At 42.8% G+C, this 26,256-nt stretch overlaps 1 protein-coding gene across 1 annotated transcript; it reads left to right on the plus strand.

The window, feature by feature from the left end:
• Positions 1 to 1,179: 1,179 nt before the first annotated feature.
• On the plus strand, positions 1,180 to 25,116 carry tmem170b (transmembrane protein 170B). Its single transcript, XM_022220248.2, has 3 exons — positions 1,180 to 1,662; positions 15,435 to 15,605; positions 18,698 to 25,116. Exons 1-3 carry the CDS (start codon positions 1,494 to 1,496, stop codon positions 18,826 to 18,828), a joined length of 471 nt encoding a protein of 156 aa, XP_022075940.1. The 5' UTR covers positions 1,180 to 1,493; the 3' UTR covers positions 18,829 to 25,116.
• Positions 25,117 to 26,256: the final 1,140 nt, after the last annotated feature.

Here is a 26,256-nt window from a genome sequence, read left to right on the forward strand (position 1 = left end):
ACAAATAATTAAGAAAATAAATAGATACAAAAATGAATAAATAAATGTTCCTTTAAAACATGTCAAACCATAACTAAAATTTAAAATATATAATAGATAAAATAAATAGTAGTTTGTTTTAATTTAGAAAAATAAAATATCTTGGCATTGCTGGCTTTTCATATATTTTTATAGGTAAGAAATTTATTGGAAATTAGTCACATTCATCTCGATAATAATTAATGTTTTAGAATTTCGGCCTCATTATGTATTTTTGTCTGGTAAAGCAGTAATTGATATATTTTTGGTATGATTTAAGTCCCGAATGTTTAAATTATTCGGGTAAAATCACACCATAAATAACACAAATGATCTCAAGAGAAATATTATTTTTGCTATGATAATTCATATCGTCGTAAAAGAGCCATTTAAATTCATGTACATTTTTTACAATTTAGAAAATCAAGAAAACTAAACCAAACCTTCACCCATGTTATATAAATACATATATATACATATATATGTTATATAAATACATATATTATATTATAATAATGTCTGTGTTGTCGGTTCTGCTAATTAGCTGCTAGCTAACTACTAGCTAGTTTGTATGTAAAAAAAAAAAAAGGCATTTAAATTTAATGCAGATTTTTTTATTTAGCAAATCAAGAAAACTAAACCAAACCTTCACCCATGTTATATGTTCTATTATATAAATACATATTTTATATTATAATAATGTCTGTGTTGTCTACAGTCGGTTCTGCTAATTAGCTGCTAGCTAAGTACTAGCTAGTTTGTATGTAAAAAAAAAGGCATTTAAATTTAATGTAGATTTATTTTTATTTAGCAAATCAAGAAAATTAAACCAAACCTTTAACATGTTATATGTGATATTATATAAATATACATTATATTATAATAATGTCTACAGTCAGTCCTGCTAGCTAGCTGCTAACTAACTACTAGCCAGCTTGTGTGTCGCTTAGCAACTACTAGTTTATCTAGCTGATAAGTTAATTATCTGCGGTCTTTTTACAGCAGCTAGCAGGTTAAATGTGTTATTTTAATGGTTTATTGTTAAATTAAACTCTGTATTTCTGATTGGTAATTAATTTAAAATAAGTAAATCGGGATTATTTTGCTAAGTGACAGTTTTTTTCCTATTCGAGCTTCTGCGCACATTTTCTGCGCACACGCTATTCCTCATCTTTGTTCCATTCATGAAGCGGCGGAGCTCTCCGGTAACCGGGAGCCTCACGGAGGACTGCGGGCCCTTTAAGGGTTATGTAGCGGGGCAGCCGATGTAGGACGAGCCGACCGTCCGCCTCCTGCGTCCCGCTGCCTCCATCATGGCCTCCACACCGACACCGACGCTGCCGACCATGAAGCGACCAGCCAGCGGCCCTGCCCTTCCCGGAGCGGAGACGGACGTCAAGCCGAAGCAGAGGCACCGGTAGAGGCGAGCCGCGCCGGGGAGAGCCGCCTCACATCCCGCCCCCCCGGTCTGCTCCATGCCTCCGTCTAAAGCCAAGAACAGCGAATCCATAAAGAGGGGCGCGAACCCGGGCGGCGGCGGCGGCGGCGGAGCCATGAGCACGGACCGGGATTATTCCGTTAATCTGTCGGTGCAGCAAGTGCTGAGCCTCTGGGTGCAGGGAACGACGCTGCAGCACTTCACAGGTAGGAAACGTGCCGTTATTCCGTCAGCGGCGCCGTTTAACGGCCGCTCAGCGTCCATTTTACCGTTAAATACACCGGGGATGGGACTGACAGCAGGGATGGACACCGGACCTCTGGGGCTCCTCAGCCCACACACAGAGCCTCTCTGCCGGCAGGGCCACAGCCTAAGAGCCGCTCCTCTGGTCGGAGGATGAATAATGACAGCAGGCGGTTAGTAATGATGGGCAGGGGCAGTTAGTGAAGGACAGCAGTTAGGGGCAGTTAGGGGCAGTAAGGGGCAAATAGTCAGTGGAAGTTAGATGGGGCAGTTAGTCAGGGGCAGTTAGGGGCATCTAGGGGCATCAGTGTGGCTGATGGAGGCTCCAGAGGGTAAAATCTGTTTTTCTGGATGTAGATTCAGTTTTAATGTTGAAGGATTTAACTCCAGGTAACTCATTTTTCTCTGAAGTCCTGCAGCTCAGTGGAAAAAACTTAGACGTGTCCTTCTGCTATACGGTCCAACTTTATTACCATATTTATAAATTTAAATAGTTTAACGTTAAATTTTACAGCCTCAGTGTTTGTATCATCTGTGGATGTTTCACCGTGCTGGATGGATCCACCAGTAGAAAGATGTTTCATTGTGCCTTAATGGATCCACCAGTAGAAAGATGTTTCACCGTGCTGGATGGATCCACCAGTAGAAAGATGTTTCACCGTGCTGGATGGATCCACCAGTAGAAAGATGTTTCACCGTGCTGGATGGATCCACCAGTAGAAAGATGTTTCATTGTGCCTTAATGGATCCACCAGTAGAAAGATGTTTCTCCGTGCTGGATGGATCCACCAGTAGAAAGATGTTTCACCGTGCTGGATGGATCCACCAGTAGAAAGATGTTTCACCGTGCTGGATGGATCCACCAGTAGAAAGATGTTTCACCGTGCTGGATGGATCCATCAGTAGAAAGATGTTTCACCGTGCTGGATGGATCCATCAGTAGAAAGATGTTTCACCGTGCTGGATGGATCTCCAACCTGCTCCTCTGTTCTGTTTCTGAGCCGAGCTGCAGTACGTTTTATTTTCTGCTTTGAGGAAACACTTCCTGCAGTTCAGCTGAATATTCTCTGAATTTTAGTCACGTGACTGTTGATCGCAGCTGAGTCATTCGTGGCTTCACAGTTGCTTGGCAGAACACAGAATTTTTAAATTTTTGTAGCATCATTGTAGTGCAAATGGTCTATTTTTGGTGAATTTTTAAACATGACATGTAGAATAAAGTGATTTAATTTAAATAACATCATTTAGATTTCCTGACGACACACAGTTTGGTTACTGATGATCAGAAAGCTAAAAATATGTTTGTTTTTACGGTTTTGTGGCTCTGATAAATGGTGTCATTTTAGCATTTTTAAAAAAAAAGATAACATGAGGGACGTCACGGTTTACGCATTTGTACTAAAAGTATTAGGTTCATTTTTAATTCAGTACATTTAAAGCAGTTTAATGTTTTGTATTTCTTGTTTTTTTTTACTGAAAGCTCTTAAACTTGCTGACGTGTTTTGGTTTTCAGAGAGTTTTGTGTTGTGTTTTCGTTAACAGTTTTATGCTTTGGGGAATTTTAAGGAACATTAAGGAACATTCAGAGTTAAGTTCTCCTGAAACGACCCAGAGAAGCCACATGGATGTTTAATCTTGCTCTCTGCAGTAAGAATTTGATAAAACATCTCTGACTGTCACTTTGCAGCTAGAAGATCATCTGGCTGAGGAGTTTTCAGCCATTTTTAATCATTTCTGAACAGATTTAAGGAATTTTGGTCTAAATTTGGTTTGATTCATTTTGGGAAGATTTTTGTCCTTTCTCTTATTATTATTATTATTATTATTATTATAGCCTTTATTTAACCAGGTTCGTCTCATTGAGATCCAAGATCTCTTTTACAAGAGAGACCTGGCCAAGATTGGCAGCACATAAAGTTTCAACACATTACAAATACAGTTAAAAAAATATGAGTAACATACAAATTACAATTGGATTTTAAAACTTGGTTAAAAGAGTTCAAAGGATTAGTCTGTTTCTGACAACTTTTGTGTAATTCTGGACAAATTTGGATCATTTTCAAGTAATTTTGAAAGATTTTTTACAGCATATTTTACAAATTTGGTGTCTTCTACAAAGTTTCAGTCATTCTGGATCATTTTTAATCATTTGAGATTTTTGGACTGATTTTGAATCATTTTCCAGTCATTTTAGATTATTTTCATGTCATTCTGAACAAACTTTCAGCATTTTAGATCATTTCTGGAAGATCTGTAATTTTGGATCATTTTTAAGCATTTTGGACAGCAAGAAAAGCCCTCAGAGATCAGTCCTCCTCCAAGGCTGCTCATTCCCCCGTATGTCAGAAATGCAGCATTTGTTTATTAATTATTGATGATCAGAAATCACAGCAACATAGAATGTGTCCATTTAATACAGATGTACCCACAAACACAATGACCTTCCTCTGAGTACAGGCGTGTGTTCTGCATGTGTACGTTATGTACGGATACCGGATCACGTGACCTAAATATGTAGCAGGAATTGATGGGACTCAGAAACACCCCCACAGTTTAATCAGCTGTTCCTTGGATCATTTCTGATGGATAAGTCCTGAGAAGTCCTCAGAGGTGGATTTGTAGTAGGATCACAATCAGCTGATGTAGTGTTCACTGGTTGTCATGGTTACAGTGCTGCTATCTGGCAACGATACAGAAATCTTTAACTAATCCATGGATCCAGACTAAAAGCTGCATCACTGCCAGAATCTGATCACTTGGTCCTTGTGTGACCTTCCCTGGAAATTTCATCCAAATCTGTTGGTCTGTTTTTGAGTGATGTTACAGACAGACAGACAGACAGACAGACAGACACCAATTGTCTCATAAATTTGCCACATTCCTTAATAGAGTAAGAATGTGAATTTTTGAGGGAAGAAAACTGAAGGTTGTGTAGAGAAACAACAGGATTGTTCAACTGGACTTCTCTGGTTGGTTCTTAAAGGCCTTCAAGAACCTACCAGAGAAGTCCAGTCATGTTGGATGAGAGGTGGAACGTCTTCAAGAACCTACAAGAGACGTCCATTGTATCCTCTCATCTAGGATACAAGAGCTTCAACTGGAGGTTCAACTGGACTTCTCTGGTTGGTTCTTGAAGACATTCCACCTCTGATCCTGGATGAGTTGATTTCTACTGAAGCTCCTTGGATCACGGTGACCTGGCTGACTGAGAGTCTGCTCAGATAACATGATTATTCTGCTGTATAAACAGAAGTTTAGAGAAGTTGTTGAGTGCCTACAGAGTGAAGCAGAACCGGACGTGTGGTCGACTTTCGGCAGAGCCTCGTCTTCTGAAGCTTCCTGTGTTAAAACCCATGATGCTGGTTGGTGAGGCTGACTCAGCAGGAAGCCGTAGACGTTAGCGGAAGCCGAGCTGCAGCAGCGACGAGGCGAACATGAGATTAGGAGGAACCTCGAACAACATGAGCTAAACACCGATAGAAACCTTCAGAAACATAATCCCTCCGGTCGTCTCTGAGGCCCTTAAACAAATGGACTTCCTGTTTATGAGACGCTGCAGTTTCACTTCAGCAGACCCAGAATAGAACACCGAATTTAAATATGAGGGACTGCTGTAGAGCAACAGACACTTTTATTGCTCACATTCTGACATTTTAGAGCAAACTCATTTTAGTAAAATAACAGCATAATGACCGATGAATAACCTCAAAATTTTCCTTTTAGTGCAAAAAATACGTTCTGAAAATGTTCACATTTAATGAACTATTTTTTAAAAACATAAATAGTCTGAAATTTCTAAAACAAAACAAATCACAGGCAAAAAAATAGACAGCAAAGTTAGAAAATGCCAAAAAAAAAAGAACAAGCGATAAAAATCGACAAATATCACAAAAACGAGAAACAAAACAACAGAAGTCAGACAAACAAAAGAAACAACAAAAACAAGACAAAATGGGACAAAAATGGGACAAAAGAACAAAGAACAATCCAGTATTTTACTTCAAGATCCAAACAACTTGTCATGGTCTAGAAATGATTTTAAATTTATAGTTTTACTAATTTACAATCTGCAGTTAATGTCTTCTCTGTAATTTTTACACTTTGAGGGTCGGATTGGACCCTCTGGAGGACCACTTTTGGTCCACGGGCCTCATGTTGGACCCTCTGGAGGACCGCTTTTGGTCCACGGGCCTCATGTTGGACCCTCTGGAGGACCGCTTTTGGTCCACGGGCCTCATGTTGGACCCTCTGGAGGACCACTTTTGGTCCATGGGCCTCATGTTGGACCCTCTGGAGGACCACTTTTGGCCCACAGGCCTCATGTTGGACCCTCTGGAGGACCACTTTTGGTCCACGGGCCTCATGTTGGACCCTCTGGAGGACCACTTTTGGCCCACGGGCCTCATGTTGGACCCTCTGGAGGACCACTTTTGGCCCACAGGCCTCATGTTGGACCCTCTGGAGGACCACTTTTGGTCCATGGGCCTCATGTTGGACCCTCTGGAGGACCACTTTTGGCCCACAGGCCTCATGTTGGACCCTCTGGAGGACCACTTTTGGTCCATGGGCCTCATGTTGGACCCTCTGGAGGACCACTTTTGGCCCACAGGCCTCATGTTGGACCCTCTGGAGGACCACTTTTGGTCCATGGGCCTCATGTTGGACCCTCTGGAGGACCACTTTTGGTCCACAGGCCTCATGTTGGACCCTCTGGAGGACCACTTTTGGCCCACAGGCCTCATGTTGGACCTTCTGGAGGACCACTTTTGGCCCACAGGCCTCATGTTGGACCCTCTGGAGGACCACTTTTGGCCCACAGGCCTCATGTTGGACCCTCTGGAGGACCGCTTTTGGTCCATGGGCCTCATGTTGGACCCTCTGGAGGACCACTTTTGGTCCATGGGCCTCATGTTGGACCCTCTGGAGGACCACTTTTGGTCCACAGGCCTCATGTTGGACCCTCTGGAGGACCGCTTTTGGTCCATGGGCCTCATTTTGGACCCTCTGGAGGACCACTTTTGGTCCATGGGCCTCATGTTGGACCCTCTGGAGGACCACTTTTGGTCCATGGGCCTCATGTTGGACCCTCTGGAGGACCACTTTTGGTCCATGGGCCTCATGTTGGACCCTCTGGAGGACCACTTTTGGTCCATGGGCCTCATGTTGGACCCTCTGGAGGACCACTTTTGGCCCACAGGCCTCATGTTGGACCCTCTGGAGGACCACTTTTGGTCCATGGGCCTCATGTTGGACCCTCTGGAGGACCACTTTTGGCCCACAGGCCTCATGTTGGACCCTCTGGAGGACCACTTTTGGTCCATGGGCCTCATGTTGGACCCTCTGGAGGACCACTTTTGGTCCACAGGCCTCATGTTGGACCTTCTGGAGGACCACTTTTGGCCCACAGGCCTCATGTTGGACCCTCTGGAGGACCACTTTTGGCCCACAGGCCTCATGTTGGACCCTCTGGAGGACCGCTTTTGGTCCATGGGCCTCATGTTGGACCCTCTGGAGGACCACTTTTGGTCCACAGGCCTCATGTTGGACCCTCTGGAGGACCGCTTTTGGTCCATGGGCCTCATTTTGGACCCTCTGGAGGACCACTTTTGGTCCATGGGCCTCATGTTGGACCCTCTGGAGGACCACTTTTGGTCCATGGGCCTCATGTTGGACCCTCTGGAGGACCACTTTTGGTCCATGGGCCTCATGTTGGACCCTCTGGAGGACCACTTTTGGTCCATGGGCCTCATGTTGGACCCTCTGGAGGACCACTTTTGGTCCACAGGCCTCATGTTGGACCCTCTGGAGGACCACTTTTGGTCCATGGGCCTCATGTTGGACCCTCTGGAGGACCACTTTTGGCCCACAGGCCTCATGTTGGACCCTCTGGAGGACCACTTTTGGTCCACGGGCCTCATGTTGGACCCTCTGGAGGACCACTTTTGGCCCACAGGCCTCATGTTGGACCCTCTGGAGGACCACTTTTGGTCCATGGGCCTCATTTTGGACCCTCTGGAGGACCACTTTTGGTCCATGGGCCTCATGTTGGACCCTCTGGAGGACCACTTTTGGTCCATGGGCCTCATGTTGGACCCTCTGGAGGACCACTTTTGGTCCACGGGCCTCATGTTGGACCCTCTGGAGGACCACTTTTGGTCCATGGGCCTCATGTTGGACCCTCTGGAGGACCACTTTTGGTCCACAGGCCTCATGTTGGACCCTCTGGAGGACCACTTTTGGTCCATGGGCCTCATGTTGGACCCTCTGGAGGACCACTTTTGGCCCACGGGCCTCATGTTGGACCCTCTGGAGGACCACTTTTGGTCCATGGGCCTCATGTTGGATCCTCTGGAGGACCACTTTTGGTCCACGGGCCTCATGTTGGACCCTCTGGAGGACCACTTTTGGTCCACGGGCCTCATGTTGGACCCTCTGGAGGACCACTTTTGGTCCATGGGCCTCATGTTGGACCCTCTGGAGGACCACTTTTGGCCCACGGGCCTCATGTTGGACCCTCTGGAGGACCACTTTTGGTCCATGGGCCTCATGTTGGACCCTCTGGAGGACCACTTTTGGCCCACGGGCCTCATGTTGGACCCTCTGGAGGACCACTTTTGGTCCACGGGCCTCATGTTGGACCCTCTGGAGGACCGCTTTTGGTCCACGGGCCTCATGTTGGACCCTCTGGAGGACCACTTTTGGCCCACGGGCCTCATGTTGGACCCTCTGGAGGACCACTTTTGGTCCATGGGCCTCATGTTGGACCCTCTGGAGGACCACTTTTGGTCCACGGGCCTCATGTTGGACCCTCTGGAGGACCACTTTTGGCCCACAGGCCTCATGTTGGACCCTCTGGAGGACCACTTTTGGTCCATGGGCCTCATGTTGGATCCTCTGGAGGACCACTTTTGGCCCACGGGCCTCATGTTGGACACTCTGGTTTAGAGGTTGTTCAGACTGACGTTCCTTCACTGGTATCTCAGATGTTTGTTTATAGTCCTGATGGAGAGATGTCTGTCTCCGTGGCGACGCCCAAGACATTTAGCAGCAGCTTGTTTTTGTAGAACTTCTGTGTGTTTTCCTGGATAACCTACAGAACAGTTTCTAAAACAGTTTGACCCATTAATCACTGGCAGTCCTGAAACTCTTCAGTTCTGCTGTGTTTTGCAGGTTCTCATCACCTTGCTCCACCTCAGGCCTTCAGTCCGTCATAAACACTGAGTTTTCTGTTCCCAACATGCAGCAGACTGTCCTTCTCCTTACTGCTTATTGTTTTCTGTCAGTGTCAGTCATGTAGAGTTAGTATGATGTGTGATCTGCCTGCACACAGAACTACAGCAGCTGGTTTATGGTTTTAACAAAATGGTGTTTAAACACAGGGAGGGGCTGTACAGTGGTTTGGTGCTGATGATGGTTCTCAGGCAGGTTGTGGACATTTAAGATGTGTTTTTGTTGGAAATGATGGAGTTATAGATGTTCATCCATGATCAGAAACAATCAAAAAACAGAAATCACTTTATTCTACACACTTCATTTAAAAATCTACTAAAAATAAAGTGTTTGCAGGAGCCAGATTCTGTAAAAAACAAAAGAAATCTGCACTTTTCTGCACAGCTAAGAAGATTTTTTACTCTCAGCTAACTGAGGATTTTCAGCTGAACTGCAGGCAGTGTTTGTCCAGAACAGAGACAAACTGAACACTGAAATAGTGAAACATCTGGAATATGTGGAGTCAGGGTGCTTTTACAGTGTTGGTAACGGCTGTGGACAGTTGGAAAAATGAAGCACGTGTTGATTTCAGTGGTTAGCACCATCGCCTCACAGCTAGAACATCCCCGGTTCTCATCCCGGCCTTCCTGGGATCTTTCTGCATGGAGTCTGCAAGTTCTCCTGCTGGGTTCTCCCGGTTCTCCTGCTGGGTTCTCCGGGTTCTCCCGGTTCTCCTGCTGGGTTCTCCAAGTTCTCCAGCTTCCTCCCACAGTCCAGAAGCATGCTGAGGTTAATTAGTGATTCTAAATGATCTGTAGGTGTGACTGATGGACTGTTACCTGTCCAGGTGAACCTTCAGCCTCAGTCAGCTGGGATAGACTCCGCCCCCAGGACCCTAATGAGGATTAAGTGGTGATAGATGATGGATAAACCCCCGTATGCACAGGGAGAACATGCAGACTCCATGCAGAAAGACTGTGGGAAGGCCGGGACGCGAACCGCGGCATGTTTGACCGTTTCAGGGTAATTTTCGCTCTCTTTGGGGTAATTTTGCAAGTTTCTTTGTGTCGAATTTGAGTTTTTGTCACAATTTCACCTTTTTTGTGGTAATTTTGGTATTTTTTGTGGTGTTTTCCTGGCATATTTAAACATTTTTCATTGCAGATTTGGCTCTTTTTAGGGAGATATCGTGTCTTTTTGGGGTAATTTTCCAGCTTTTCTTTAGTTACTTTAGTTTCAGTTTTTCCCAGAACTCAGATGTTTCTCCTCCTAAATGTCATCGTTCTATCTGCTGGACTGATGAAGTTCTGAGGCTCAGAAATGATAGAAAAAGTTCATTAAAAAGTGATAAATCTGGACCCACCTCTATGGACTTCCAGGACCTGGAACCTTGGTGATTTTCCAGGTTTTTCCTGAAGCTTTCACGATAGTTTTGGCTCTTTTTGGGCTGATTTTTTTGTCTTTTGTTTTAATTTTGGCCATTTTTGTGGACATTTTACATGTCTTTTGTGTTAAATTTGAATTTTTGGCATAATTTCACCTGTTTCATGGTAGCTTTGGCCCTATTTGTGCTACATTTCGCCGTTTTTGTGGTGATTTTCTATATTTTTCTGGCATTTTTCAAGGCAATTTTTGTTTTAGTACCGAATTTGAGTTTTTGTCACAATATTGCCTGTTTTGTGGTCATTCTGGTCCTTATTGTGGTGATTTGGGCTGTTTTTCCTGGCATATTTAAACATTTTTCATTGTCGTTTTGGCTCTTTCTGAGGTGATTTTGTGTCTCTGTGCAGCCTAATTCAGACTTTAGTTCAGTAAATCCAGTTTCTGCTGCAGTCTGAGCTGGAAGCTGCTTCACCAGAGGTTATGATGAGACAAAGCCCCAGCAGCTCCATCTGCAGATCCATCACCTTCCTGCAGAGCTTCTGCTGTTCCTCTCTGATCAGCCACCAGAACGTGATCCTCCGCTTTCTTCTGATTCTTTGCTGTAACGCTGGCAGAGCTGGTGTGGATGAGCAGATTGATGAACACCACCACCACCTGAACCACCGTCTGCTCACATTAGACCTGAGCTTCTTCTTCAGTGGAACGTCTCCACCTTCCTGTAGACGTTCATTTAAAACCCAACACGCTACATGAAGCTTGTAATCCATCTGAAGCTTCTTTAACTCAGCCTTTAAATGTTCATTTATCCTCCGCATGTTTTACTGACGTTTGGTTCTCAGCAGGTTCCTTCAGATGCAGAACCAGATGATTCTTTGTGGTAAATGTACATCTTTTTCTGGTGATTTGTGTCTTTCTGTGGTATATTCACCTATTTTTGTGGTAGTTTGGGGACATTTTGTAATAGTTTCGGCTCTTTCTGTGGTGATTTTGCACCCTTGAGTGCTGATTTTGTTTCATTTTGTGGTAGTTTTAATCTGTGGGGATTTTTGTCTCTTTTTCTCCTGATTGTGTCTTTTTGTTTAATTTTGCATTTTTTGTGCTGATTTTGAATCTTTGTGGTTATTTTGCATCTTTTAGTGGAAATTTTTCCTCTTTTTGTTGTGATTTTTGGGTCTTTTTTGGTAATTCTGGCTGTTTTTGTGGTAATTTTCCAGCTTTTTTAGTTGCTTTAGTTTCAGTTTTTCCCAGAACTCAGATGTGTTTCTCCTCCTAAATGTCCTGGTTCTATCTGCTGGACTGATGAAGTTCTGAGGCTCAGAAATGATGGAAAAAGTCCATTAAAAGTGATGAATCTGGACCCACCTCTATGGACTTGAAGGACCTGGAACTCTGGAGATATTCCCAGGATGAAGGTAGAACTCTGCTTGGCTTCACTCGGTACAGTAAAGTTATTGTAGATAAAGAATGATCTGATTCTGAGGAGCTTTGGTGGAGAAACAGACTCTTTTTTAATGAAGTGACCCTTCCATTTTTCCCCTCAACACTTTCTCGACTTGTGTGATTCTTGAATCAGCTGCTCTGGGATCGATTAGAGGAGACTGGCTGGTCCTCTGAGGACCTGGACCAGCTGAATGTGAACCCTCTGTCCTCTCAGCTCGGTTCGTCTCCGTCCCGTCACACTCGTCTCCTCTGAGATGCTCTGCTGGACGTCCTGCAGTGATCTAACTGTCCAGGACAAAGAGCTGTTGTTCCTCTGAGCCGTCACTCGTCTCTCCGCCGGCCTCCTCCTCCAGTGAATCTGACTGGGTTAACTGGTCGTACTGGGAGCTCCTCTGGGCTCTGAGGTGTTTACACCAGGCAGCAGAGTTTCCTGTTTACGTCCAAACACAGCGGGCCGGTTCTTCTCCCAGCATTCCCAGGCTTTGGATCGCTGCTTCTTCCTCCGTCGCTCTTTTCTTCTCCTGCAGGGTTCTGGAGGCCAGCTGGCTTCATGAAGCCGCCACGCTGCCAGAGGTCCAGAGAAAGACCTTTAAAAGAGCTTTATACAAGCCAGGAGGATTCTCAGAGGAGTTTCCAGTCATTCAGGCAGCAGGAAGAGTTTCTGTTTAGAGGAAACTAATTGGATCATTTGCTGGGAATGAATAAAATTCAGCATTTTTAGTTTTGTAGCAGCTCCTTAATCAAAGCTCCAATCATCAAAGATCTCATGCAGTGAGGTGAAAAAGTGTTTCAGAAATCTTCTCACATATATGTCACCAGATCATCAAATTACCATTAATATTAGACAAAGACAACTCAAAATGCAGTTTTTAAATGATTGTTTCTTTATTGAAGGAAGAATTCTGTCAGCGGGTGTTGAACTCCTCCAGGACTGAACCTGGTCTCTGATCCTGTTCGTGGTCTTCATGAACAGGATCTTAAGGCTCAGCCGGGGTGAGGGTGTCTGGTTTGGAGACCTCAGGATCTCTGCTTTTTGCAGATGATGTGGTTCTGTTGGTTCCTCAGACCTTCAGCAGCACTAGAGAGGTTTGCAGCTGAGTGAGAAGCGGTGGAGATGAAGATCAGAACCTCCAAGTCTGAGGTTCTCTGATGGAAACTAGTGGATTGGTTCCTCTGGGTTGGGGAAAGTTGCTTCCCCCAGTGAAGGGGTTCAAGTATCTCAGGATCTTGTTCACTAGTGATGGAAAATGGAGCTAGAGATGGACAGGAGGATTGGTGCAGCGTTAGCAGTGATGAAGGCGTTGAACCGAATCGTCGTGGTGAAGATACGACTCGATCTACCGTCCATCTGCATTCCAACCCTCACCTATGGTCATGAGCTCTGGGTAGTGACCCAAAGAATGAGATCATGGATGCAAGCGTCTGAATGAGCTTCCTCTGTAGGGTGTCTGGGCTCAGCCTTAGATTTTGTAACTTTTTGTGATGATTTTGGGTCGTTCTGTGGTGATTTTGTCTTTTTCTGCTGATTCTGTATCCAGGTTTTCTATAGATTATCTACATTAATGAACTCTACCTGCAGCCTGATGAGCCTAAATCTTTCATAAATCATCATTAAAGCTTTTATCTACAGCTTATTGAGTGATTTGAAGCTGTTTATTTGCTGCTAGTTTCTCTAATGCTATCTCCACATTTGGTCCAGAGGTTCTTAAACTGACTCTTTAAATGAAAACTTCTGCATCTGATCTGAGACCAGTTCTATCAAAGAGTGAATTTTCCCTCCAAACTTTCCTCCTTAGAGGCCAGGAGAGGAAACGCTTTCTGACATTTCTCAGCACAATAAAGTTCAGAGGAAATATGAACTGATCTCTCTGAGCTTTGGTCCTCAGATGGTAGCAGGACTTCAGCTCTGCCAGTAAATAATAAAACTAAATGTCAGTCAGTTTCCAGAGTGGAGGTGGCATCAGAGAGCTCAGTGACCCGACGGTGTTCGTCCTTCAGATCAATAACAGGGCTCCAGACTAACTTTTTTTCCTAGGAGCACAGTGGCCCCTAACTTAAAGTTTTAGGAGCGCAACCAGAAAATTTAGAAAATTTACACCTAAAATGACTTGCAAAGTAAATATTCACATTTCCTCTCAGTTTCACTGTACTACTGATAAATACTTGCACAATAAAAGCAGAAACCATGTTTTTAATTCACATTTTATAGTGCAGCAGTTGACAAAACAAAACAAGAAAAGCACTCAGAGCGCAGTACTCCACCAAGGATGCTCAGTTGAAGCATAATTTCCGACAGATGAAAACTTTAACAAAAATGACCTTATGTTGAGCACAGGCACGTGTCATGCATGTGCACGTTATGTATTTATATCAAATCATGTGTAAATTATTCTTATAAAGGTCTGTTGATCAGTTCATCACTTTTGTCAAGCCTTTGTTTTGTTTGTTAAAATAACCGTTCCCTCCAGGCTTTTATTTTGAAGGCGGATTTTTAATGCTACAGGCTTTTATTTTGTAACCATTCCAGCGGCACAGGAAGTGCTTCTCTTGACATGATGAAGACGCTGCCGAAAAGTCTGAAAATTCACCTAAAGATGAAAGAACACGGTTCCACTGTGCTGTCTAGTAAAGGATGTGTCTGAACGATGAAGCAGCTGGAATGGAGACAAGAAAGGAGGGAAGGAAAGGAAGGTGAATCTGTGTTCAAAATAAGGCTGAACGTAAATGAAGGCTTTGTGAAACATCAGGAGCTTCACCGTCATTCGTCCCCCGCTCTCACACACATCGGCCCGCCTTCTTCTTCTTTGGTGTTCGACTCCTATCTTCTTCTTTTGGAGTTGATGTCAGTTGGTAAACAGCTGATTTGTGCATCGCTGTCTACTGGGCTGAAGTGTGGAGCAGAAGCTTGTCAGTAACAAAAAATATTCAATAATTTAAAAAGAAATCGGCAAATTTACTGGTCGCACACGCGCGAGTAGATGAAAAATTAACTCGCACTCACTCAAATTTTGGTCGCAAAATGCGACCATTTAGTCGCAGTCTGGAGCCCTGAAAAAAACCGACTAAACTGAACTGTATGATGTTCCTGGAGATGTTTTCTGACCATCCTTCCTGCCTCTCCTTCCAGAGATGTGGTACTGGGTGTTCCTGTAGATGTTTTAAGATGTTTTCTGACTGTCCTTCCTGCCTCTCCTTCCAGAGATGTGGTACTGGGTGTTCCTGTAGATGTTTTAGGATGTTTTCTGACCGTCCTTCCTGCCTCTCCTTCCAGAGATGTGGTACTGGGTGTTCCTGTAGATGTTTTAAGATGTTTTCTGACCGTCCTTCCTGCCTCTCCTTCCAGAGAGGTGGTACTGAGTGTTCCTGTAGATGTTTTGAGATGTTTTCTGATCGTCCTTCCTGCCTCTCCTTCCAGAGATGTGGTACTGGGTGTTCCTGTAGATGTTTTAGGATGTTTTCTGACCATCCTTCCTGCCTCTCCTTCCAGAGAGGTGGTACTGAGTGTTCCTGTAGATGTTTTGAGATGTTTTCTGATCGTCCTTCCTGCCTCTCCTTCCAGAGATGTGGTACTGGGTGTTCCTGTAGATGTTTTGAGATGTTTTCTGACCGTCCTTCCTGCCTCTCCTTCCAGAGATGTGGTACTGGGTGTTCCTGTAGATGTTTTAAGATGTTTTCTGACCGTCCTTCCTGCCTCTCCTTCCAGAGATGTGGTACTGGGTGTTCCTGTGGTGCCTCTTCTCGTCGCTCTTCGTCCACGGGGCCGTCGGCCTGCTGATGCTGGTGATGCTGCAGCGCCACAAACGAGGCCGACTCATCACCCTGGTGCTGGTCAGCGTCGGCTTCCTGGCCTCCCTGTCTGGAGGAGTCATCACCAGTAAGTCCTTCTGGTCTCTCTCTGGTCCTGTTGGTGTTTTCAGACTGAATGAAGGAGACCAGAGATAGTGGACAGACAGGTTTCAGACTAATCTGCTGCTTTGTTTATGTCTAGTTTGTGTTTATGAAGCTCAGAGAGAGCCAGTGGTTCTAAGTCCAATATCACTAAATATATGTGTATTTATACTACCAGTCACTTAGAAATGTCCGTATTTTTGAAAGAAAATCTTTATTTCATTGATAATGACATTAAATGAATGATAAATCCAGTGTAGACATCGTTAATGTGATAAATGACTATCGTAGCTGGAAACGGCTGATTTTTAATGGAATATGGTCATTTTTTTGGACAATTGTTGAGTCTGTTTGAAGAAGTTTCAAGATATTGTGGAGCAGTTTAGAGCCAGAGTACTTTTTTTTGCATGTTTTGTAGTGTGTTTTTATCTGTTTTTGTCATTTTGGACAAACTGAGAGTAATTTTGGATGAGTTTTTAATCCATTTACACAAGTTTGGAGTTGTTCAGGACAAATTATGAGTCATTGTGGATCATTTTGGAGCCATTTTTGACCACTTTTGAGCCAGTTTGTAGATGTTTTAGTCATTTTGGACAAATATTGAATCCTTTAGGACAACATTGGAGTCATTTTAGACAACCTGGACAGGTTTTAAGTTCTTTTGGACCATTTTTGAGATGTTTCAGACAAGTTATTATCATTTTAGACAAACGCTGACTCACTGTGGACAAATTTGAAGCCATTTTGGACCATTTCAAAGTCAGTTTGGGCCGGTTTCAAGGTGATCTGAACCAGTTTTGGGTCATTTCGGACAATTATTGAATCATTTAGGACAGTTCTGACTCATTCTGAGCAAGTCATTTTAGCGCTTTAGAGGAAACCTGGACAGGATTGAAGTTTATTTTGTTATTTTGGAAACTTTATGACTGATTCTAGACAAGTTTTTATCATTTAAATTTTTTATTTTTTGGGAGTTCATTTTAGACCATTTCTGAGGAAACCTAGAGGAGTTTTAATTTACTTTGAAATATTTTTAAGTTATTTCAGACAAGTTTATATCATCTTGAACATATAAAACATGGGAAACATGGAATTGTCTGGGTGACTCCAAACTTTTGAACAGTGGTGCATTTAGGTCACGTGATTCGGTATCCGTACATAAGATGCACATACATAACACACGCCTGTGCTCAGAGAAAGGTCTTTGTGTTTGATTTCAGCCGTCAGAAATGATCCAACGACTGCGCAGCCTTGGAGGAGGACTGCGCTCTCTGAGTGCTTTTCTTGTTTTGTGGATTATGTTGACAAAATGTTGCATCAACTTAATGATTTAAACTCAGATTGGTTTCGTTAGTTCATTTAAAGCTGAATGCAAGTTTAGAAAACTTCATGAAATTGGCTCGAAAATTAGATTTTCTTCACCGAGTTCAGGATTTTAAGTCTCAGGGTTCAAACTGATGATTAAAATACCTTTAACTGTAGAGGAAAAGCTAATTTGACTGGCTCCCGATACAAATAGCTGCATTTGTGTTTTTTTTTTTAACCCAAACCTTCATATTTTGCTGTATAAGTTTTCTATACATCTTAAAAGAAACAGCAGCAGCAAAGAGAAACCCACTAACATGATCAGTGATTCTGGTTCTCGTTTCTAGGGTTGGTTTCCCCACTGACTGTTTGCTCGATTCCACCTTTAATTAGAAACACGGAGACGTTTTCATGTGATCCGGTATCCGTGCATAACGTACACATCCATGACACACGCCTGTGCTCAGACCAAGGTCCTTGTGTTTGAGGGTTCATCTATATTACATGAAGCCGTGGTTTCTGATCATCAATAACTAATAAACATTTCTGACATATGGGGAATGAGCAGCCTTGGAGGAGGACTGATCTCTGAGGGCTTTTCTTGCTGTGTCTGTTTTCTGGTCACTTTTTTTTTCTGAACGTGTTTCTCAGCTGCAGCAGTTGTTATTTCATCTCTTCTTTGTCTTTATTTACTTCCACTGAGTGTGTAAATAAACGTGAACCTGTCGTATTGTCGTTCAGCAGCTCTTCAGACACAAAGCTCTGTATTATTAATGCTCAGTAATCAGACAGCAGACTGGTGACCGTCTGCATGAGTCCCAACGTTTGGCTCAAAGTCAGACTGTTTGCAGAAGTGAAGGAAAGGTCAGAGGAGGAAATGTCGGCTTTAAAGCCCACAAATACTCCGGTTCAAGTGCTTTTCTATAAATATCTGAGGTCAGATTTGTTTAATGTTGAGCAGAGAATCATCCGTTCTAGTTTACAGCGTTTCTGTTCATGTACACTCAGCATTAGATCAGGACTGAGAAAACAAACGTAAAAACATGACGATGGTGCTAAGATTAGATTATAAGATCAGATAAACCTTCATTGCTCTCACTTAAGGGGAGGTTTGGTGTTACAGCAGCAACATCTGTCAAAGCAGCACTAACCACGTGTAACAATAATATATACAATATATAGAAGAATGAGAAATGAACACATTTTTGCATCTTTTTATGTTGATTTTGTCTTAAGTGGTGATTCTGCATCTGCTTTTGTTGATTTTGCATCTTTTAGTGTTGATTTTGTCGTTGTGTGGTGATTCTGCATCTTTTTGTTGTGATTCTGCATTTTTTGTGTTGATTTTGCATCTTTTTGTATTGATTTTGCTTGTTTTTGTGTTGATTTTGCATGTTTTGTTGATTTTGTGTTTATTCTGTTGACTTTGTGTCTTTTGTAGTGATTTTGTCTTTATTGTGATGATTTTGCCTGTTTTTGTGTTGAGTTTGTGTGTTTTTTGGGTTTTTGTGTGTGTGTGTTTTTTCTGTTGACTTTGTGTCTTTGTGTGTTGATTTTGTCTTTGTGTGTTGACTTGTCTTTGTGTTGTGATTCTGCATCTTTTTGTGCTGTTTTTCTGGACGCTCCTCATTTGGATAAACTACGACTTCATCTTTACGGAGGAGGAAACTCTCTCAGTGATTCCAGCAGAATGTTTTGCTGTAAATACTGAAGTGGACCCCCTGAAATGATGCCGTCAGTCTTTTCTTTCTGACCTGTCGTGTTTCCTTGCAGGTGCGGCGGTGGCCGGGGTTTACCGGGTAGCGGGGAAGGACATGGCGCCGCTGGAGGCTCTGGTGTTGGGCGTCGGTCAGACCGCTCTGTCTGTGGTCATTTCATTCTCGCGTATCCTGGCAACGCTGTGAGGAACCAGCCGGAACCGATCAGAGGCTTCCAGCTGTGGAGCTTTGGGGCTGGATGCAGGACAGAGCGCCCCCCAGTGTCTCTGCAGCGTCACTGCTCAGAGGGAACTCCACCAGGACGCTCCTAAAGCCATTCTTCTGTGTCCAGAGTTCAGTTCTTGGTGCCAAAAGCCTTCTCCGGACATCCAGACGCCTTCGTGGCCCTTTGAGACTCCTGAAGGCTTCTGTTGGAGAAAGAAATGTATTTTTTAACCCGTGGAACAAAACACATGATCCTGAGAACAAAGCTGATGTTCGTGGAGCCGACAGCGTTCATGAGCAGGAACAGCAGTGTTAAACATCACCTCCATCCTTTGGAACGGCTTCAGGAGCTGCAGCATCAAACTCCAGAAGAAGCTTGGAGGTTTGCACAAACCAGTAGAGGAGAAAACCAGCAGCAGCGCTACGTTTGCTTTGTCCTGATGAAATATTAAATTTACTGTGTGCCAACAACAAACTGAGTGGAGCTGAAGCAAAGTTTTAGGTAAAATGTCCGGTTGCTTCCTGTCAGAGTTAAAGCTGCAGTCAGTAGGAACCACTGAAGGTTTGTAGGAAGGAGAAGATGTGAGATATTCACACAAATATAAAGACAGTCCAGCTAAAAGTCAACTTTCAGTGTTTTCACCCAGATTCAAAGCACCTGAAGGCTCAGCTGGACTTTCTATTAGAGATGTCCTGATCAGAGATCAATACTGGGGCTGATCAATCTGGTTTTTAACTTCGGCACGAACCTGAGAAATGTTCTTTGTTTACATCAAACATTGTAAACTGAGAACTCAAACTGGACGGACAATAGAGACTCAAACTTTTTTAGATCGATAATCTACAGCATTATTAATCAGTTCCTAATCAATAACACAAAGTGATGATGGCACTGTTTCAGTCATGTACTTTAAAAGGCTGTTAAATGTGTGATTGTGACATAAAAACTAGTTAATTCCAGCTCGAGTAAAACTCACCAGCTCTGGTTGGAGGCCATTAAGTATAACAGAAGTCTTTGTCAATTTCCTCAATATTTACAGCAATATCAATCAATAATTGACCTAAATTCAGCTCAATAATCATATATCATGTTGTTGCCAAAGCAGCTGACTCGCCTTCAGAGCCACAAAGGCAGCCATGATGTTTGTTAATGAGATATATTAAGGTACATATTCCTCGTTGATCCTTTATCAAATGACTATTAACCTCCTCAGAAGTCTTTGTCATGGTGCCCGTTGCCAGCTAAACTCCCATAATGCTCTCTGCTTTAACATGAACTGTAGTCGAATGGTGCGTCTCCTGACGCATCATGAATCTTTCGTCAAACGTCTAAACTCGCTGTCGCTGAACTAAAACCAGGACAGATTCAGCAGCTTATTTCTCACCTTAAATGCTTTCAGAAATACTTTTTGCTGAACTGTTTTCGTAATAAATAACAATAGATAACAGAGATAATAATAATAATAATAATAATAGAGAAAATCTGCGAATGAGTTGCCATGTTGGTCCGACGTTTCTACCAGACTGAAGCTCAAAGCGCTGTCATGTGACCACCTAGAAGCCTGAACATGACCCGCCCATAAAGCAGGAGATATTTGGATGCAATGCGTTTAAATGTGGGAAAATCTTGTGGACATGTAGCCTGAGTGGCGCCTCCTCTGGTCTCTGCAGGATTAAACAGGAAGAGGCTCCACCTGGTGGAACAACCAGGAACTACAGCTGATTATCTGCATTTACTGACATCAAGTAGAGAAATTTTTTTTTTTTTTACATCTGTTGTAGCCTCAGTACAAACTTCATGAACACTTGGAGAACATGGATGCAGAAGTGAATTTCTTTCTTAATGTACTGCAGAACTATAGTCAAACATGTACTCTTAGTAGATTTAATACCTTTATTGTATTTGAAGTATTGTACTCAGTAAATGTTATTGGATTGGGACTCAGCTTATCCTTTGTATTAATGACTCTGATCAGGACGTCCCTAATTATACGATCCCTCCTGTTCTGGGTGAAAAGTCCTGTGATTGACCAAAACTTTACAATTTAATTTAGCAGATGCTTTTATCCAGAGCGACGTACGTCTGAGAGTAGATCCAAGTGCTGCTCCCTGACCGGGGTTTGAACCACAGTCAGGATGCTAATCACTGAGCTAACAGCTGCTAAACCTCACATCACACTTTCTAAAGCCTGAACACTGAGCCAGGAGGAGACGCAGAATTCTAGTTTCCTCTCAGATCACTTGTTTGCTGAAGGTTTAGAAGGAACTTTTACCGTGTGATGCCAAACAATCCTGCCTGCTTCAGCTTTAAACGAGAAGACCTGTGTGAAGTCTGGACTGTGAACATGAAGCTTAGCTTAGCATAAAGACTAGAAACAGGGTGAAACAACCGGCCTGGTTCTGTCTGAAGGTAAAACTGATCCTCTGACCAGCCAGGGTGTGACTGTAGACGAACACTGTTGATGTTTACTCTGGGATGGAGCTGTGTGTGTTTGTTTACCCGCTTACAGAAGCAGGCTTTAAAGCTAGCAGACCATGAAATCACTGAATCTGACACAAAGCTCCTTTCAGACCTGAACTCCCCTCCATTAATCTGACAGCATCCGAACGTGTCGGCTTCGTGTCTGAATAAACGTCCTGCTTCTGAAAGAGTCGGAACTGCAGATTTACCAGGTCAGACTAGAAAAGGTTTCACTTTTTCACAACAAATCGCAGGTCTGAGCTATAGGAGGTCACTTTAACAGATAGACGTAGACGGTCATGCCGCTGCAGTAATCCTGGTAAAATGGAAAGTAATTGTTCTTGTCCTCTGAATAAAACAAATAAGATGTTAATCAGTGAGCTTTAGAGATGCTGCTAGGCAGAGCTAGGCTAGCTGTTTCCACCTGTTTCCAGTCTTTATGCTAAGCTAATCTAACGGTCTCCTGCTTCATTCTCACAGTCCAGATGTCAGACTGCTCCTCAGAAACCTCCTGACAGAAAGCGACGGGGCAGTTTGACGTCAGTGAAGGTTTAGTTTGGTTCAGGTGTGACGATCGCTGCTGTTTTGCTGCTGATGTTTCCAGACTAACTGGTGTTTCTGAGTCCTGAGTGCAGATAATCCTACGACGGAATCATCTCCCTGTGGAAAGCCATCCAACCTCCTCCTGGAGAAGCTCATCCTGCTGCTCTTCTCCTCTCCGTCCTTGTCTCCTTTATCAACCCGTGTTCCTTAAGTTTAACTTTGCACGTTGCACTGACTTTAATCTGCCTTGCTTTAGCACCGATGCTTCTGGTGTGACCCGTAGACGGCCCTTAGCGATGACGGACGCCGATGAGAACAAACTGGACGAGGAATGTGCTCAGAGCTGCTGTGTTTAAACCGTTCACTGGAAGTTTTCATTTGTTGGCCCTTAATTCTTCCCAGAACTGAAGCGAGGTTGAGATGCCAAAGTTTCACTCACATTCTAGCTTTATTCATGCTAATTTCTCCTTTAATTACCAGGATTTAGTGGTTTTATTAAGTTTTAGGAACATTTTGCACTTTGTTTTCGCTCATTTGCTGTGAATTTGACTAAAAAAATGATGTGTTTGTGTCATTCGGTGCGTCTCTAAAGGTGAATGATGTGTCAGTACCGGCTCAGCACACAGGGGGGCGCTGCTGCACCGAGCTGGAGCAGCAGCAGGAGCCAGGAGGATGCTTGTGGGTTTGCAGATATGAACATTTGACAAGAAGATGTTTTAGTGAAACGGAGGAGTCGTCCGCACATCGTCTGCTCCTCCTGATCGAATGTTTAAACCTTCAGGGACCAAACGTGACTCCGTGATGATGTCACGGCGGTGAATCTGTCAAGACGTGAGCGTTGATGTTGATGATGTTGTTGTAGTTGTGTTGCTCTGGTTGGTTGTGCATGTGAGTAGTGTAACAGGATGTTCATTTTATCGTTGGGGATCTTAGTGTCAGAAAGACGAGGACCTGACCGTAGACGACAGACAAAACTGAACAACTGGACTGAGATCAGTTCATCCAGAGCTGGACAGACGTCACCAGGACGGGTACGGCAAGCTGTTTGAGCGTTTAATAGCTGAAGCTGTAGAAGATTCCCTCTTACAGAACATTTTAGAAATCCTCCACAACAAATGAAGTCTGTGATGAGTGGAATCTGAAACTATCATTCAGACTGGTTCAAACTGAATTCCAGAGACCTCAAAGTGTTGTTTTTACTGGTCAGAATGATGCTGTTGGTCCCCAAACTTGGCTGTTAAATGTTAAAATGCTCCAAAGCTGTCTGTTAAAGGATGTCAACTACATTCTAAGTGTCTGATAGGTGGAATCTGAATTTATTATTCTGACAGTTCAAACCACCGATACAGATCTGTGTTTTTCACTTTAGATTAGTCTTAATAATGTTATTTATATCTGTTAGTGTGAAACTGTCTCAGGACTGCATTCTAAATGTAAGTGGCATCAGCAAATATTCTGATTAATTCTAACGAGATGACAGAGATCTCTAACTGTTCTGTTTTTACTGGTCAGAATGATGTTGTTGGTCGTCAAACTCAGCTGTTAAATGTTAAACTGGTCTTAAACTGTCTGGGAAAAGACATCAGGACTGCATTATAAGTGTGTGATAAGTGGAATCTGAAACTATTATTCTGACTAGCTCAAACTGAATTACTGATTTCTCTAACGGTTGTTTTTACTAGTCTAGTCTACTAGTTTTACTAATAGTTAAATGTTAAAAGGTTGTTAAATTGCATGAGGAAGGATGTCAGGACTGCATTATAAGTGTCCGATAAGTGGAATTTGTGGATATCCTGATTAGTTCAAACTAGATAACAGAGATCTGTAACTGTTTGTTTTTACTGGTCAGAATAATGTTGATCGTCAAACTCAGCCGTTAAATGTTAAACTGGTCTTAAACTGTCTGGAAAAAGATGTCAGGACTGCATTATAAGTGTCCGATAAGTGGAATTTGTGGATATCCTGATTAGTTCAAACTAGATAACAGAGATCTGTAACTGTTTGTTTTTACTGGTCAGAATAATGTTGATCGTCAAACTCAGCCGTTAAATGTTAAACTGGTCTTAAACTGTCTGGAAAAAGATGTCAGGACTGCATTATAAGTGTGTGATAAGTGGAATCTGGAACTATCATTGAGAACAGTTGAAACCACTGTCAGATCTGTCTAATTCATTTTGGACTGGTCTGAATAATGTCGTTTATGTCTGTAAAGTTAGTGTGAAACTGTGTGGGAAAGACGTCAGGACTGCATTCTAAAAGTGTCTGATAGGTGGTGTCTGGAACTATTATTCTGACGAGCTCCCACAGAATTAATGATTACGGTTGTTTTTACCAGTCTAGTCTACTGGTTTTACTTGTAGTTAAATGTTTAAAGGTGGTTAAACTGTTTGAGGAAGGATGTCAGGACTGCATTGTAAGTGTCTGATAACTATTATTCTATTTCAAACTAATTTAAAGATATCTCTACTGTTTTACTATTCAGAATGATATTGGACCTCAAACAATCACCTGTTCAATGTTAAAAATGGTAAAAACTGTCAGGTCAGGACTGCATTCTAAGTGTCTGAAACTATCATTATAATAGTTCAAACCACTGTTATAAATCTGTGTGTTTCACTTTAGGCCAGTCTGAGCAATGTTTATATGTGTAATGTTGGTGTGAAACTGTCTCAGGACTGCATTATAAGTGTCTGATAAGTGGAATCTGAAACCATCATTCTGATTGGTGCAGACTCTCTCACTGATCAGAGTGGTTACAGATATCTGGATTAAAGGTTCTGACTCGTCCTCGATGATATCTTCAGTACTTCTGGTTAAATGTTTGAACAACTTCCCCTGAACAGCTGACAGGAACAAACTAACCTCTGGATATCAAACAGCTGAAGATCAGTCGTGATGTTTTTTTTCTGCTCCAGGTCCGTTGGTGTTTATAAGGAGATGCCCGGTGACCAATAATCCTCCGTAGACTTTTAAAAATGCCGTCAATAATCTCTCTGACTGAGAACTGAGTCTTCTGTCGTCCAAATGCCACAGATTTCCCCAGGACTGTGTTCCAGATGATGTGTGAATGGACTAAACGGACAATCCAACCAGAGACAATGATGTACAAACCCAAAGTGGCGCCTGTAGATAATGTACCATATGTTCTTTTTTAATTTTCTACCAGCCAAACCGCTGATATTTATAACTATTGCCTATTTATGTACAAACTGTTCTCCTGTAAATACCCGGCAGTCGGTTGAAATAAAACTCTTTTGCAGTATAAATCCTCAGGATTGTTGTTTCCAGTCTTTATAAATCTGATTTATCTCCTGGAACCAGCAGCAGCGACTCGACTCGGGCTCTGGAGGAATCTGAAGGGTTCATCCATCCTCATCCTGCCTCCTCGCTGCTCCTAACGATCATCTCCATCCTGGTTTATGGCTGTTCTGCTGCTTCTCCTCCTCCCTCGCCTCATATTTACAGTCTTTACCATTAAATGTTCACCTGCTTCAGTCTGAGTAGAACTTTTTCAGATGTTTTTATGGAAACACTGTAGGAGCTCTTTAAAATCGGTAAAATCTGCCCTGTGGTGAGAAATGCTGCAGATTTTTAACTGTATATTAAAGTCTGTCTTAATGGTTTTGTTGACTTTAAAGTTTAAAAAGCTGCAGAGTTTTAGCTATTAATTAGAGATGATTTATTAAAAGTTGACCGGCGTCGATTTTGGAGCATCTATACTTTTGTGGACCACAACTGATTATTTTTATTCATGTTTTTGTATTTTTACTCTAATTTAGCCACTTGGGGCACAGCAAAAACACAATGTGAACACAACAATGTTAAATTATCACTTTATTTAGACATCTAACAGCTTTGGAGCAACATTACCAGTCATTCAGGATTATGATTTCAGTATGTGTATGAATGTAATTCCAACATTTAGCCTCTTTCTACATTCTTGGTCTCTCCAGCTTTCTTTAGCCGCTAAACGCTCCACAGTGTTCACCAGTTGGATTTTAACTCTGTTTCCTCCTGATCAGATTGTGTATTTCTAGTTTTTATAACATAATCAGCCAAGCAGAGTTGTGCTTTTGGCTAGTGTATAGCACAATGAGCTGATATGCTAGCTAGCTAGTTAGCGTATAAGCAAAACGAATTAATACGCTAGCTAGCTGTTTAGCATATTAGCATAATGAGCGAACACGCTAGCTAGTTAGTATATTAACATAACTGGCTAATATGCTAGCTAGCTATTTGGCGTATTAGCATAATGAGCTTATATGCTAGCTAGCTAGTTAGCACATGAACATAACGAGCAGATACGATAGCTAGCGATTTAGCGAGCTAAGACGTATTGGTATAATTCGGTAATATGTGAACCAGTCTTAATTAGCCAGCTAGCTTAGTGTATTGTAGTACTAATA

This window comes from Acanthochromis polyacanthus, chromosome 11 (genome assembly GCF_021347895.1).
Source record: "Acanthochromis polyacanthus isolate Apoly-LR-REF ecotype Palm Island chromosome 11, KAUST_Apoly_ChrSc, whole genome shotgun sequence".
NCBI classification, from domain to species: domain Eukaryota; kingdom Metazoa; phylum Chordata; class Actinopteri; family Pomacentridae; genus Acanthochromis; species Acanthochromis polyacanthus.